Source organism: Mirounga angustirostris, unplaced genomic scaffold (genome assembly GCF_029215605.1).
Source record: "Mirounga angustirostris isolate CCGP_5_RB_7025 unplaced genomic scaffold, mMirAng1.0.hap1 SCAF_13, whole genome shotgun sequence".
Lineage (NCBI taxonomy): Eukaryota > Metazoa > Chordata > Mammalia > Carnivora > Phocidae > Mirounga > Mirounga angustirostris.
In genome coordinates, this window is record NW_026991721.1 from 72,573,904 (window position 1) to 72,589,645 (window position 15,742).

Consider the following 15,742-nt stretch of genomic DNA (forward strand, 5'->3'; position numbering starts at 1 on the left):
GGTTACAAGTTTGTAGAACCATAACCCTCTGTAAAATAATGCATTTAGCCTTTATAAAATTAACAACACGCCACAATTTGTTAATGACTGCAAAAACAAACAAGAGCAACCTCCTGCTCCAAATCTCTAGATTTCCCCACTTGCTATTCAAATCAAACTTTTCTGAATTTGATTTTTCTCATCTGTAAAATTAGTTCTTAGATATAGATTGAAATAGATCATGAATACAAAAGTGCTTGAAAACAAGAGTTGTTTAAAAACAGCTTGATCAGGGATGCCTGGTGGCTCAGTCGTTAAGCGCCTGCCTTCGAATCAGATCATGATCCCAGAGTTCTGGGATCGAGTCCCTTATCGGGCTCCCTGCTTCTCCCTCTGCCTGCTGCTCCCTCTGCCTGCTGCTCCCGCTGCTTACACACACTCTCTCTCTCTGACAAATAAATAAATACAAAACCTTGATCCAAAAGTTTGGGATCCTCAGCATTCACTTATTAGATCACGTTGTGTGTAGAAGGGAGTGGGGCACGAGGAGCACAACGCTGTGTGGAACTAGCGACCTTACCTTGCACTCACCTGTCTAGTACCTGCTCCCACCTCTACCTGTACCAGGTGGTGATCTATTCTTGGGCCATGTGACCTCGGACAATTTCCGTAGCTTTTCTGAATCTCGGTGTCCCTACCTGGGAATAGCAAAGCTACTCCTGCGCCGTTGGAGTGAGAAACGACCTTGAGATTGGGCTGTTTGGGCCGGGGGCGGGGGGTAATTTAAGGGGGAGAGGGGTGATCGCAGCTCCCTACCTTCAGCTCCATCCCGGGCGCGCGGGACCCCTGGGGCCTGGGAGCCGCAAGCTGCGAGCGCCAGGGTCAGCGAGGATCCGCAGTTACTATGGCAACCGGCGACGCCGCGCGTTCCCAGGCAGCCCGCGGCGGAGCCGAGAACGCCAGCGGGCCCCCGGCTGCGAAGAAGACCCCCGCGGCATGAGGCGGGAAGAAGCGGTGGTGGTGGGCGCGGTGGCGGTGCCGGAGGCGGGCGGAGACCAGGAGCAGCCCCGGCCGCCTGCCGGGCTGGGGTGCGGGGCGCGCGGGGAGCTCGGCGGCGGCGGCCCCCAGGCGTCTTGCAAACAGTGTGAGTTCCCCTCCGGTCGCGCACCGTGCGCGCAGGGACTCGGGGCGTGTCGAACGCGTGGAAGGGGAAGCGGGGGAACCGGAGTGAGACTCGCTGAAGGTGTGGAGGGAAGGGACAGAGCTGCAGTTTTGGCAAAGGCAGAGGTGGTGATGGCGCTGGGGCAGAAAGCACCCACCCGGTCCATTTCCCCAAAGCCGCCTTCACCAAAGGCTGCCTGAGCCCAGGTAGCCTCCAACCTGATAGGTAGTGGCATTGACCTGGAAGGTACTGGGGAAAAAAAAAAAAGTGTGTGTATGTGTGCGTGTAATTATAAAAATCTAATATATAAATTTGAATTTATATATAATAAAATATAAAATGTATAAACATTTATAATATGCATAAATATACACACAGAGAGAGAAACATGTGGCTCATTTTTGCCAATTCCTTCATTTTACAGACCAGGAAACTGAGGTTTAGACTGGGGGAAATGAAGTGACTTGCTCACAGTGACTCAGTCAATGCGGGAGAAGTACTTAAAACGCTAAACCTCACCTGTCTTGGACTCTCAGTTCATCAGTTATCACTACCTGATACTTTTAGAATCTCAGAATGACAGGCCACATTTTAACACAAGGGTTTCCTTCCTTGCCCTGCCAAACACACAAACAATATTCAAGTGAGTAAAGGCAGTTCTGGTCCAGAGTCACAACCAACATGGCTGAAGCTGGAGTCTGCTCCAGGCCTCTGCGCTCATCCATATTGTTCCATGAATTTATATTTCACAGTCCCTTGTACTCTACAGGTTTTCAGGAAGTGCTAAGGAATGATGATGGGGAAAATAATAGGCCAATGAGGAATGCCCGCAGTTTCTGGCCCTTCTGCATCGCCTCCTTGATTGCCTCTCTAGAGACCAGCCTCAGGTTGTGTAGCCCGGCAGACCCCAGGAGGGAGGGTGTGGCTGAAGCGGCTCAGCCCCCCTGCCTCAGGGGGCCACACAGCCTGCTCCCAGGACTCCTCATCAAGGAGCTGCAGAACCAGTGTCTCCTAGAGAAAGGGCCATTCCCCCATTCCTTTGATTATCAACAGCATGCAGAGGCCTTACTCGGGGCAACTAAATCCAGTATATTTAAGTATTTGGTATATTTAAGTAAGTTCTTACTCCAACTTCAAATTCTGTCTGGGAATTTTCCCATTAAAGATGCTAGAAATGAAAGGTTCTTTAGTCCTCTGGAGTTCTTTAGGAGTAAAAGGTGGAATTAATCATTCACTCATCCATTCAACGAATACTGAATCCTTACTGCATGCCAGGCACTGGGCAAGTTGCGGAAAAGTGAGTGATGAATTAAGGCATGTGTCCAAACTTTGAGGACCTCAGAAAGTCAGGGTCAGGGCATAGAGCACTCTTGCCTCAGCCTCCCAGAGAACCTCCTTCTAGGGCCTCAGCCTGAGTAGAGCCAGGCTATTCACACGCACATTAAGTACCCATTCGATTGTCAAATGTTTTCTGGGCAAGTCTTCTGTCTCTCTGTAGCTTCTACTCCCTAATCATAGATCTGATCTGAAATATACACAGATGAAATATGGGCCTTTCCCAGTAAAACATCCTTGAATTTTATGAAGGTGGCTATTTGAACAGCCACCAAATCCTTCATAGACTTCAGGCTCATCTTTAAAATACTTTGTAGCACTCTCCCCATCCTGGCTAACCTCTTCCAACATTCTCCAGTTTATTAAACCACTGAATCCAGTATTCTAGGTATGATCAGGTTAGGGTAACATGCTGGGACTATAACCTCCCTTGATCTGAACGTTCTAATTCTATTAAATGGACCCAGAATCAATTAGCTGTTTTGGCAGGCACATTATATTATTAATAGATATAACAAATGCAGTCTATGACATCCTTAGTTTCTTTTTCCCCTGTTGTCCAATCGAAAACATTTGATCCAGGCTTTTTCTATCTTTTATTTATGCAGTTAATTTGTTTCATCCTAAATACAAGTCATTATATTTATCCCTATCAGTACCATTCTATGAATTTTAGCACTCCATTCCAAGTACAGAAGCAGCCCTTTGAGTCCTAAGTTTGCCATTCAGCAAGTTTGTGCCATTCTCACAATCGGTGAGTAGGCAGTTCCTCTCCATATCCAAATTAGCAAACTAGGTGGTACTTCCAACAGTTCCAAGGAGAGTCTCTGGAATGTCATTCAGCATCTTCGGCATGGGTGTTCTGCCTCCTACAAATACACTTTATCAAATGCCTTGCTGAAATGCAGATGCATTGTGGCTATGACATCTTCCTAATCTAGTTAGTTTAGTAACTTGGGTTTGGGGGAGTCAGGTAGGCATGGCTTTTAATTTTTATGACTAGTTTTGTGATTTCTGAGAGTTACTTTTGCAACTATAAAATAGGAATAATTATACCTGCCCATAGAATGATTTTGAAAAAGAGAAATAATATATGTAGGATGCTAATAATATATGTATGGTAGCATTCAATAAATTATAGCAATTGTTATTAGCTCTTAACAAAAGAGAGCAGTTCAATCTGGAATAATATTGTTCTTAGTAGTCCTTAACACTTAGTGATGATCACTGTTCCTCATTATCTGTACTCAAAGCCACCTGTTGGCTAACCCACTCAAATGTTGGTGAAGATCAACATCAAGCTGCTATGTTAGAGTTTGTAGAATTTTTTTTCCTTCTTTCCTTCTCTCCTTCCTACTTCTCTCCCCCCTTCCTCCCTCCCTCCCTCCCTCCCCTCCTTCCTTCCTTCCTTCCTTCCTTCCTTCTTTCCTTCTTGGAGCGGGGAATACTTGCCTATACTAAGCTCTTTGCTACTCTAATTTTTCACAGTTCCTCAAAACCTTTAGTGATTTCCTCTGTAAATTCTTACAACAGCAGGGCTGAAATTCGTCAAGAGACTTGAACTTAGAGAAGGTGATCTCTTCTGTTCTACTGAACTGTTACAGGATTTTCTTCCTTCTTAACCATGTTTCTTAAACCCTTTTCTGCCTTAGAATCATGATTTAGCCAAAAAAGTTTAAACCAAAGTTAAGCTTGAGTAAAGCTAACCCCCACCTCGTGTTCATATGTCTCCTAACTTTTGGGAAACAAAAATGAGACACAGAAAGTATCTAATTCTACCTTGTTTGTGTCTGAAGGTGTGTTTGAGTCTTCCTGACCAGGAGTGACCCAGGACCACAGCAGTGGTCTCTTACCCCCTTTGGGCTGGTCAGTACACAAGTCAAAGCTCTTCACTTGCGTTCTTTATTGGTTAGTCTGGGAAAGATGAGGCACCTGCCATTGTGAGTTTAAAGTCACATCTTAAATAGCTAAAGTATTGGGTTGGTTAGGTTTTCCATGGTTCCTTGCATTGAGCTTTTGAGTATTAAGACTAGAACTAACCACTGGTTCCCTGACATTCACAAGGCGGCATTGGCATTCATGCACAAGAATAGTCTTTGAGCTCCATCTAATTTAACAATGCTGAGTTCTACTTGGACACACATTTGGTCTATTATTACACCCGATTCTGCTCTAAGACTCTGATGAACTAAACAGAAAACATCCCTGCCCAATGGTATTTATGGTCTGATAAGGAAGACATATATTCAACTAATAGTTACATAAATAATGGCATATAAAGCAAATGAGGCCATATACAAATTGCAATAAATGAAATGAAGGAAAAGAGGAGAGTCCTATGCTAAAAAAGTATCCAGGAACATTTGAGGATTGTAGAGTCAGGGAAAGCTTCCCCAGAGAACCAACCTTAAGCCTAGGATTGAAATTTGAGTAGAAGTTACCCAGGCAAAAATACTAGGAGAAAGGCAGTTCAGGCACAAAATAGAATGTACATAGGCTTTGATGTGGGAATGGACAGAAGGGCCACGATGAAGCCCAGAAAGCAAGAGAGAGGGGCTGACAGGAGAAATGGGGGTGACAGTGTCAGGTAGCAAAGAGCTCTGGGGGGTGAGCAGAAGAAATATTGCTAAGGTACTTAGAACAAATAAGCCAGGCCTCCACAATACCAGTGATGTCCTATAGGGCCAGGCTTAGAGACCAGGAAAAAGTCGTATGTCCATAAGTGATTCACTACTACAATTCACGTTTACCTCTCAAAATGATGACTAAATAAGGCTGAGGTTGTTCTGTGTTATGTAGCTGGATTGTAGGCTCCATGGGCACATCTGTCTTATTCATTGCTTGTCCTCTGTCCCTAGCCCAGCACCTGGCACAGAGTAGGTCCTTAATAAGGATTTATCGAATAAATGAGTTTTCTTGAAGCAAATGAAGGAAACTCCGTATATTTCTTCCTAACACCTAAAACAGGTATCTGAAACTTACCACAAAAGTTCAGGAATTATGTGAAAGTGTAAAGTCCCAAAAGAACCAAAAAGGGATCTTTCCAAAATAGGGTGAATCATCTGCTGTTTGTATGGAGGGATGTGTCTTTTTAAGAAATCGTTATTCATGTAGGTATAATGGCTAGAAAGTTTGGCATAATTTATGATAAATAACCAATTTTATTAATGTCTTTATAGGGAAGAAATTCTTATATTCTGAGCCACATAAGAGAATTAAGGAAGTACTAGAAGAAGAACTTTATATTAAAAGAGATGAGTGCCGCATTAAAAATCCACCTGCAGGTAATCTCCATGACAAATGAAGTATATTTCTGAAATGAATATGAAATTACCTATTTAATGGTAGAATGATTATTTTATTTATTACAAAACCATGACTATCAAAAGAAAAATGGATACTTGGGAAATTCTTGAGCTAATTTTATAATTATTTTGCCTGTGTCCAAATAAGCTTATATTTACAAAAAGTAGCTATAGGTATCAGTATCTACATTGCTATCCCATGTTTTTGGTGGAGTTATTTCTATTCAATAAGAAGTAGAATTTTTTCCAAGAAAAGCACAGTAATATCTTCAATCTTTATCAATATAGGTGTGACCAGTAACAGTGGTTCCCAAAATTTGGATTTCATCAGAATTACCCGGGAACCTGTTAAAAGCAGATTGCTGGGAACCATCCCTAGAGTCACTGGCTCAGTAGTTCTTGGGAGGGGGGTCGGCAATTTGCATTTCTACCAAGTTCCCAGTTGGTGTTGAGGCTGATGGTCCAGGGACCCAAACTGAAGATCACTGACCCAGAAGAATCGAAGTCATTTAAATAGGTCAAATCATCCAAGGATTTTATTGTATTTACATGAAGTTTATGGGTTAAATGTCTGGGCATTGATAGTTCATTTGAGACAAGATATGGTCTAGAAGCCCAGAATCCCTCACAGATTTTTTTCCATGCCCAGCATGGAGCCCAACATGGGGCTTGAACTCACAACGCTGAGACCAAGACCCAAGCTGAAGTCAAGAGTCAGACGCTTAACCAACTGAACCACCCAGGCACCCCCCCTACAGATGTTATTTTGAAACTACTAGAGCCCCTCATTTTCATGATTCCTTTTCAATGATTACAAGGCGCACATTTCACGCTTTTCAAATCATCAGTTTTTTATTGCAAACCTCTTAGGCACCAGCATTCCTGAAGAAAGAAAAGAACTGTAACACGTGACTTCTGTACTCAGAGAACTTGACATTTTCTGCAGAGGAGGAGCACTGTTGAATACCCAGCAGCTAGGGCTCAAATTCTCTAAGGATTCCTGAGAGCAGATGCTGCAGGCCTAGAAGTGCATTTTTTTTCCCGACTCTGACGTATTTGCTCACTTTCCATTGCAAAACCAGCCATGCAAACGCATGTTAGGCCTTCTGTATTGCCCATTCTTACAAAAGGAGAGACCAGCAAAATGGCCAATTTTATTCAGACTGTGTCTGGAAGGAAAATATAGAGTTTATTTTGAACTCTGTGAACAGATGCAGAATGACCTACTGAATTGTGTCTCCGAACCCCAGCCTATACGTACTATTCCCCTAGTGGTTAGAAAAAAATTTAAGTCTTATACTATTCTATTCTGGGCTTACTTTCATTTATACACTTAAAAATTTATAATTTAGGGGTGCCTGGGTGGCTCAGTTGTTAAGCGTCTGCCTTCGGCTCAGTTCATGATCCCAGGGTCCTGGGATCGAGCTTCGCATCGGGCTCCCTGATCTGCAGGGAAGCCTGCTTCTCCCTCTCCTACTCCCCCTGCTTGTGTTCCCTCTCTCGCTGTCTCTCTCTCTGTTAAATAAATAAATAAAATATTAAAAAATAAATAAATAAATAAATTATAAAAATTTATCATTTATATACCAATTAGATGATGTATTATTCTTATTGGATACGCTTGGTTGTTAGACAATCTAAGTGATTATAAAAATTGATTTTTCTAAGCAATCTTTTCAAATGTCCTTCCTATAAAATGGAAATGCTTGGCCTGCGTTTTCATAACATCCACCAGAGGTCACACAGAGGTGCTCTTTTAGCCTTGAAAATCCTTTAAAGCTGAGAGTAGATTCTGTAAGGTTAAGTTTTAAAGGGGCTTTACTTATGGAAAAAAAGCTACTAATTTTTTTTTCTTTTTCTGTTCTTAAAAAAAAATTTAAAAGGCTGAATGCCCCGTGTCCTTGGCCACAGCAGGGAGCTAGCACCTAGAGGGGGTGCCACGCCTCCTGCTTACTCTCAGGGCATTGGCAGCTCTGGGCCAGCCACTGAATTTTCTATTGCAGGATTTTTGGTGACATGGTCCTTTAAATATATGATGGGAGCTGGGGCTTCTCTTTCTGGAGAACACAGCTTGTACAGACACGCAGAATTCTGCATAAAACTTTTAGGGACTTGTATGTCTCCGACGGCAGCTCTTCCTGGATGTTAAGTACCCTAGAACCATTGTCTCCACTTCTCCACTTATTGTTTACTCCTCCACCCATTGCAAATAGGCTTTGGTTTCCATGAGCCCAGGCAAACCGTTCTTTTCCAGATGGTGAATGACCTTCCTGTTGAAGGTCAAATCCAATGATTTTGAAAGTCTAATACAATCCAGAAACTCATCAAACTGAACTTCTCTGTCGCATCTGACATAATTGTTTACTCCTTCCCTTTGAAAACACTTTGTCAATTTAGCCTCCAGGTCAGCATGCTCAAATCTCCTGGTTTTGCTGGTACGACTCCCTGTCGTCTTTGCTGGCTCTCCCTTCTCCTCACCTCTAAACTGTGGGGAGCTCAGTCACAAGCTCTTCTCTCCATCTATATTCACTCCCTGAGTGATCACATCTAGCCCTGTGTGCTAATGACTCCAAAATTTATATCCCTAGCCTCTGCTTTCCCCCTCAAATCTCAAAAGCCTACTTAACTTCCCACCTGGATGTCTACTAGGCCTCTCACACTGTACATGTCCAGAACAGAACTCTTATTCTATACTGCTCTTCAACAGCTCTTCCCCATCTCAGGAAATGACATCACTATTCACTATGCCAAACACCTAAAAGTCAAATCTTCAAACTTCATGTCCAGTCCCTCAGCTAATCCTGTCAAATCTGTGTTGGAAATACATCCTAAATCTCCCCAACTGCAACCTTGTCCAAGCCCCCATCATCTCTTACAAGCTCAGCAGTAGCATCCTCTAGCACCTTCTACTGCTGTCCCCACAGTCCATTTTCTGCACAGAACCCAAAGGAGTCTCTTAAAACATAAGTCATTGTATACCACCTCCATGTTCAAAGCCCTCCGATGGCTCTTTGTGATTCTTAGTCTAGATTTCAGTCCCCTTGTATGGTCTGCTCACCTTTCTGAACTCAGTTCCTATACTTTCCCACCCCACTTTAGCCATACGGGTTTCCTTAATGTTCCTTAATGTTCTGGAACATGCCAAACCCATTTTCACCTCAGAACCTTTCTACTTCCCCTGTCTTTCTCCCTCTTCCTTCAAGTTTCAGCTCAAATGTCTTCTCAGAAGTAACCTCTCTACCAGATTAAAGTAGAAACTACCTTGTCTCCCAATTACTCTAATCTTTTATACCACTTTCTTCTTTCTGCCTTTTTTTAATCACTACTTCGAAATTATATATTTGTCTGTATACTTTGTTATTGACTATCTGTCTCACAAGAACATAAGCTACATGAGGACAGGGGCTTTATTTTGCTTACTAAGAATCCTCATGAAAGCCATGTGATTTAGGTATTAAGATTCCCATTTTATGGATGAGTAAACTGAGATTTTGAGAGGTTTCTACTGTCCAAGGTTATGCGTTAAGTAAGTGGCAAAACCAGATTCCAAACTCAGGTCTGATCCCAAATCCCATTGGCATTCTGTGCACTATAGTATTTCCAGTGACATATTATGACCAAGTCCCGTGGGTCCTGTTCTGCCCTTGGCTGGCTTGAGATTTCTGCACTACTTGACATAATTGATGGTTCTCCTTAAACTTTGTTTTTTCCTCAAATTCCTTGACACTAAATATCCTTGTTCTCTTCTTTGGATATTCCTTCTCATCCTCCATTGAGAACTTCTTTTCACTCACCTTCATCCCCAAATATTGATGCCTACCAGGGTGTTACCCACAGTCTTCTAATCTTGTTCCATTGGCTCTCCCTGGATCATCTCAGCCATTCACATTGTTTCTACCACTGCCTCACTACGATGTGTCTGTGTCTGAAGTCTGTGTGTCCAGGCTCAATTTCTCTTACTGGATGTCCTATAAGTACTCAAGATCAATATGTCCAAAATGAAACTCATACCTCTCCTCGACTTACTCCTTCCTATATATCACCCATCCAAATGCATGACATGGCATAATGGCCAAGTTCAAAACCACAGAGCCATCCTTCATACCCACTCCAGATTACCATGTCTTGCATTTAATTAGGCTCTCAGGGGTATCTTAGTTTGGCTCAGGATCCCAAACGGTTGACCCCTATGCCAGGCTCATCTTGCAAACAAATAGACAAATTTATTTGTTCTGAATTATATTTTTTAAATATATGAATCAGTCGTCAACATTTAATAAATTAGGACTTTTTACATACGAATCTAGATTTCTAGATTATCTTGCGTGAAGAGGGAGGGGAGGAGGAGAAAGAACGATGTGATAGCCAAGTTGACATTCACACATGGCACAGGGACTGGAGTCGGCTTACGCTGCCCTAGCTGGTCTGCCCACGCTGTTACCCATCCACATGAAGGTCCCCAGCCAGGTGGGGCATATCCCAAACTATTCATGTTCACACTTCCACTGCAGACTTCCTCCTCTCATGGTGGAAAGAGGAAAGAATGTGTTTCTCTGGTATCCATGTCTCCAACAAAAGTGGAAAAAGATAGAAGAAGTAGGAGAGCCAATTATTTCTTAGCCCTGGCCTGCTTTACTTACTTATATTACCTGCCTGGCTTTTCTATATATATATTGATTTTGTGACTATAGATAAACAATATATACTATTTTTTCGATATACCCAAGTCTATCTAAATTCTAGGGACCCCAAGGTATAGGCATGTGTCCAAGCGTAAATTTACAGCAATGTATGCATTAACTGGATTTGTTTGAATTTTTAAACTCTCAAGTCCACATTCTCTCACAACAATCTGATGATGAAAATGAGATTTCAGTAAGTGTCCAGACTGGGTTTTTCCTCAACCATTGATAAAGCACCAAAACACTGGGCCCCGTAGCAAAGTATGGGTGAACTTACCGAAGAGCTTATATCATCTATTAGGAGGGGGGATTTGTCTGAAGTTAAGCAACTGAAATCAAGCATGTTTTCTTTCTGACTGAGCTAATTAGGACAATCGTGGAAGTGCCCAGAAGCAGTGGACTTCAGTTCTTTCTGTGCTTTTCCCGTTTTCGTTTGGCTGAATGAAAGTGGTGTAAGATCAAAGTTGTCTTTTTCTTGGGTTGAATGAAATAAGTCAAAAGTCTGAGATTCATTAATTAGCTTTTATGGACGTTTAACAGAGCAAACATAACATTTCTTCTGGGATATTTTTGTTTGGGGGGCAAATGGGGACTCAGGCAAAAGATCTGTTGGTCTTCTGGGACCTTCAGCTAAATGAGCTATCCTACTTGTTCTTGTGGTTGTGTTGTGACAACAGTTAATAAGAGCTGTGAAGATATTGACATGGCCAAGGTGTTCTGAGCTGTTGTTACCCAATACTTGGGTCTAGGGAATGGCATCTGTGGCCACAGGAAAAATGGGCTGCCAGGCCACTAAGCCCTCTCCTCTAGGATTTGGATTCCTCTTGGCTCCTGATAGAGAGATAGATGGGCTCAGTGAGAAGGACTGGAGGCTGGGGTGAGGGGTAGGGGTAGGTGGAGGGTGTCTCTCTCTATATATACACAATAATGGTGGTAATAATAATAGGTATTATTAATAATTAATACTACTATTATTAATTTTTTACAGTTCTTACAAATTATCTCTTTCAGTCCTTGCAATGACCCTGCACTCTTATAATTCCCATTTTGCAGATCTGGATGCTGAGGCTCAGGGAGTATGGTGACTTATCCTTTGTCACACAGCGCAATAGGCTTGTCAGAAGCTGACCTCCTTGCTCTTAGCTGTTGGGCTATCCAGTCTCTTTTGAAACATAAGCTTATGTTTTCTGTGAGGAAAGAAGATTTGAAATTGTATTGAGAGCAAATAGTATTCTCTTTAGTAAAAGAAAGGTTGTCACAATCTTTTCCAGGTTCTGCCTCAGTTTAGCTTCAAACTGGAGGTAGAACAGCCTTCAGAGGCTTTACACATTCCTATCAAGATAAGGACAGGGTCTGGGAGCTGCTCAAAAAGGTTCTCAACATCCCGACAAACAAATGCCATTTTCTGACCAAATCTTCCGTCAGATGAGAATGGGATTTGGGGCCACTTATGGAACTTTCTGGATAAGGAAGAATTTAGCTAACGTCATCATTCACATATTCTTAGTGATTCCCTAGAGATTTTCCCCTCCTTACAACTTTTTAAAAAAAGAGGTAAGCTTGTGAGACATGCATTATCAGACTGTTGCTTTCTTTTTACCATTTATCTTAAAATTATTTCTACATTTCTAAGAACTTTTATAGAAGACTCTGTGGAAATTATGTTTTAATTTAATGTTTTCAAATTGCAAGGGCTTTTGTATTTTTCTGGCTGAAACCTGCAGAGGTTCTAGTAATCATAAAAATTTTGATTAATAAAATTTACTAGTTTTCTCTTACACAACATCGCCTTTTTCAATGAATTTCAAGTGTCCTGCCAAATCCATGACTTTGTGCCTATATGTCCCTGAATGCATAAAAACTTAATTTTGAATCTGGTTTATTTATTACATTTAGTACCAATTTAGAAAATGTAAAACATCACTCAACAAGCGTGGATATGTTTGTTATTCATTAATTCATTCAACAAAAATATTTGGTGTACCTACAATATAAAGGGAATTTACTAGACACCAAAGGCATGTCAAGATAATTACAGAACGTATAAGTCACCAAAGATAAACTTAAATGACTTAAATTTTTCTTCCTGTGCTCAAATCTCTGACCATGTTTACACAAAGGAAACACAGATGATAAAGCTCTAAACTGGCCTTTCAAGTTCTAATGTTCATTACTCAGAATCAGAGACAGCTGAAGGCAACAAAAGTATTTTTGAAGGGTGAGCTTACCTTCCCTGAAAGACCAGGCCAGGTCCCTCTGGCTAAAATTTCTAGCATAAGGGGCATCTGGGTGGCTCAGTCATTAAGCGTCTGCCTTCGGCTCAGGTCATGGTCCCAGGGTCCTGGGATCGAGCCCCGCATCGGGCTCCCTGCTCAGCGGGAAGCCTGCTTCTCCCTCCTCCACTCCCCCTGCTTGTGTTCCCTCTCTGGCTGTGTCTCTTTGTCAAATAAATAAAATCTTGGGAAAAAAAAGTCTAGCATAAAATCATGGTTTAGTAACTTTACATTTCAGAATAAAAACACACCTAGAAAGGTCCCTGAGTAGAAGGGGCTGGGGGCAGAGAAGGGAAGAGAGAAGACTCTCCAGAAGATTCCGAGCTTCCAGAAGGGATTTAATTCCTTTCTCTGAGCTTTATTCTTGTCCTGCCGCCCTTTGCAGGTTGTGCGCCGACACTGTGGCCTTCCTGGCTCTCCTCCCCCCCCCCCCCCGTCTTCCTTCCTCCTGGAATGCGCATGCCCAGAGCAGAGGGAGTTGGAGTTCTCTCTAAAGAAGGTGCTTCCAAGGACATTTGTGCTTCTTTCCAGACCTCTTTTTCTCCAGTTGAACATATCACCTCTGTAACTTTTTTTTATTTTTATTTTTTATTTTTTATTTTTTTTTTTAAGATTTTATTTATTTATTTGAGACAGAGAGAATGAGAGAGACAGAGAGCACATGAGAGGGGGGAGGGTCAGAGGGAGAAGCAGGCTCCCTGCCAAGCAGGGAGCCCGATGCGGGACTCGATCCAGGGACTCCAGGATCATGACCTGAGCCGAAGGCACTCTCAACGACTGAGCCACCCAGGCGCCCTCACTTCTGTAACTTCTTCACCCAAACATATCAAATCAAAGTAGCACTGTTTTTTTCCAGCAATCTCTATTCCTGAGTACAGTAAATACTTATACATAACTATATTTTGCTTTTATTTTTCTCATGCATTTCTGAGCATCTGCATTTACATTTAAGGTATTTTCCCTATTAAATTGTAAACTTCCAGATATTCCTGGATTCCAGATTGCATCTGAAAGAGCACAACTTGATTAGATTAGTATAATTTTTCTAATTTAATGTGGTTTTTCTACATAGTTCTGCCTCCTGATGTCAAAATGTTTTCCGTTTGCCAGAACTTCTCTCAATGTGGAACAAATCTAAATCCATTTCCTTGGTTTCTTACTGGGTGTTGTACACAGGAGGCATTTAATAAATATCGGTGGACTCCTAAATCTGAGAGTCTATTATCCAGGGGCTGGAGAGCAGCTCTTTACTGTCTCTAGACAGGATAGAAGAAGAGGAAACTGGCTGGAAGGGTGGGGAAAGATTTGGGTTAGATATAAGGAACAGCTTAAACTTTGTAAGGTCTTGACAGAAGGAGATTGTGGAGTCTTCCTTGAAGGTCTTTGAAGGAGAGGGAAGAAAGGAACTTTGCCAGATACCTTCAGCTAACTCCATTCAGGAGTGGGGAGGAAGAGGCAAATATCGACATTCCGCTTGGTGAGTCAGCTCATTGATTCTGCTTCCAGAAACAGAATCTGAGTCCATGCTTGGACAGGAAAATCATTGTCCCTATAAAAATAATAGTTACCATTTATTGAATGCAAAGCACTTTAAATCCATTTCATCCAGATCCTATAATAATTCTTCAAGCTAGATATTATCCCCATTTCAAAGCTGAGGAAACGGAGACATGGTGGGTTCAATAACTTGCTCAAAGCCATACAACTGGCAGGTGGTGAAGCAAAGACAAATCCATATCCCTTCTGACCCTAAACACCATGCCCCTAACCACTACACGGTACAGAATCCTTTGGGGAGGAATCAGATGTTAGTGTGGATACCAGTAGGCGGCCTCAGATCTGTGGAGAATATTTGGGCATAATTTGCAGCTTCAGAAATGGTAAAAACGATGTATTTAACCTGAATAACCTTATTTGACTTGGGTCACAGTTTTCTACATGACAGATTTTCCCCAAAAGAAAATTGTTGTTAACTGACTCTCAAGAACTAAATAAGTGCTTTTAGGATATGGAGAATAATCCAGTGCAAATAAAATCACTAAAACAATACTTACTGGATGGTATCAGGACTTAAGACTACGATTTGCTTCATATCAATGCATAGACATTGCATCCCGAGTATTTGTCTCTGGTGTTTTCCAGTGAGCTTGTTGTTTTCATTCAAGGGGCAATTAAATAGCATCTAGTTCAGTCTTTTAGGTGATAGCTGAATGTATATGATGAACTTTTGGTTATATTTTCTTTGGAAATATTTGTATTTCGAGGAATTAGAATCAGGGCTGGCCGCATGAAGTGTCTATATTAACTAATTTATTTCTGATCCTTTTGTGTTTTGTTATATATGTTTCTATACTGACTTTTCATCTATGTCTTCAGGGGCCAGCTAAATGATCTAATAGCACTGTAGAGGCTTAACTGCCTATGGAATAATTGAATGAATGAACTGAAATAAAAGATTAAACAAATGCTAAAGATCTTGGGTGGTTTGATTCATCAAACAAAATCAACTTCCACCCAAATGACTGAAAAAATAATCACCCAGTAAATACTTCTAAAAGATGTTGCGCTGAAAAGGAACTCAGCTAATAATTGTCATCTTGCTTCTGAAAATATTGACAGTGGCCCTGGAAGGGATTTGGAGCATTAAAAGGAATCTCCCCGTGGGAGGCTTGAAGCCGGGACTGCTGAGCGGAAACAGTTTGCTGCCACAAGCCAAGTACTATTCGAGGCATGGAGGGCTGAGAAGTAAGATCCTGATACTCTTGACTTCTACTGAAAGCCCCGAGTGCGCCGATTAGCTCACAGCCCAGTGGTGTATGCTTTATTTCAAGTTCTCAATGCAATCTCCTTTTTTTTTTTTTTAAGATTTTATTTATTTGAGAAAGAGAGAGAGCACAGAGGGAGAGGGCGAAGCAGACTCCCCACTGAGTGGAGAGCTGGACATGGGGCTCGATCCCAGGACCCTGGGATCATGACCTGAGCCGAAGGCAGAGGCTTAACCGACTG

At 41.9% G+C, this 15,742-nt stretch overlaps 1 protein-coding gene across 1 annotated transcript; it reads left to right on the forward strand.

Annotated features, from left to right (window-relative positions):
- The first annotated feature begins 975 nt into the window (after window positions 1-975).
- CUNH11orf97 (chromosome unknown C11orf97 homolog) lies at window positions 976-15,534 on the forward strand. Its single transcript, XM_045892711.1, has 3 exons — window positions 976-1,123; window positions 5,656-5,760; window positions 15,356-15,534. The coding sequence occupies exons 1-3, from the start codon at window positions 976-978 to the stop codon at window positions 15,532-15,534; spliced, it is 432 nt and encodes a 143-aa protein (XP_045748667.1).
- Window positions 15,535-15,742: the final 208 nt, after the last annotated feature.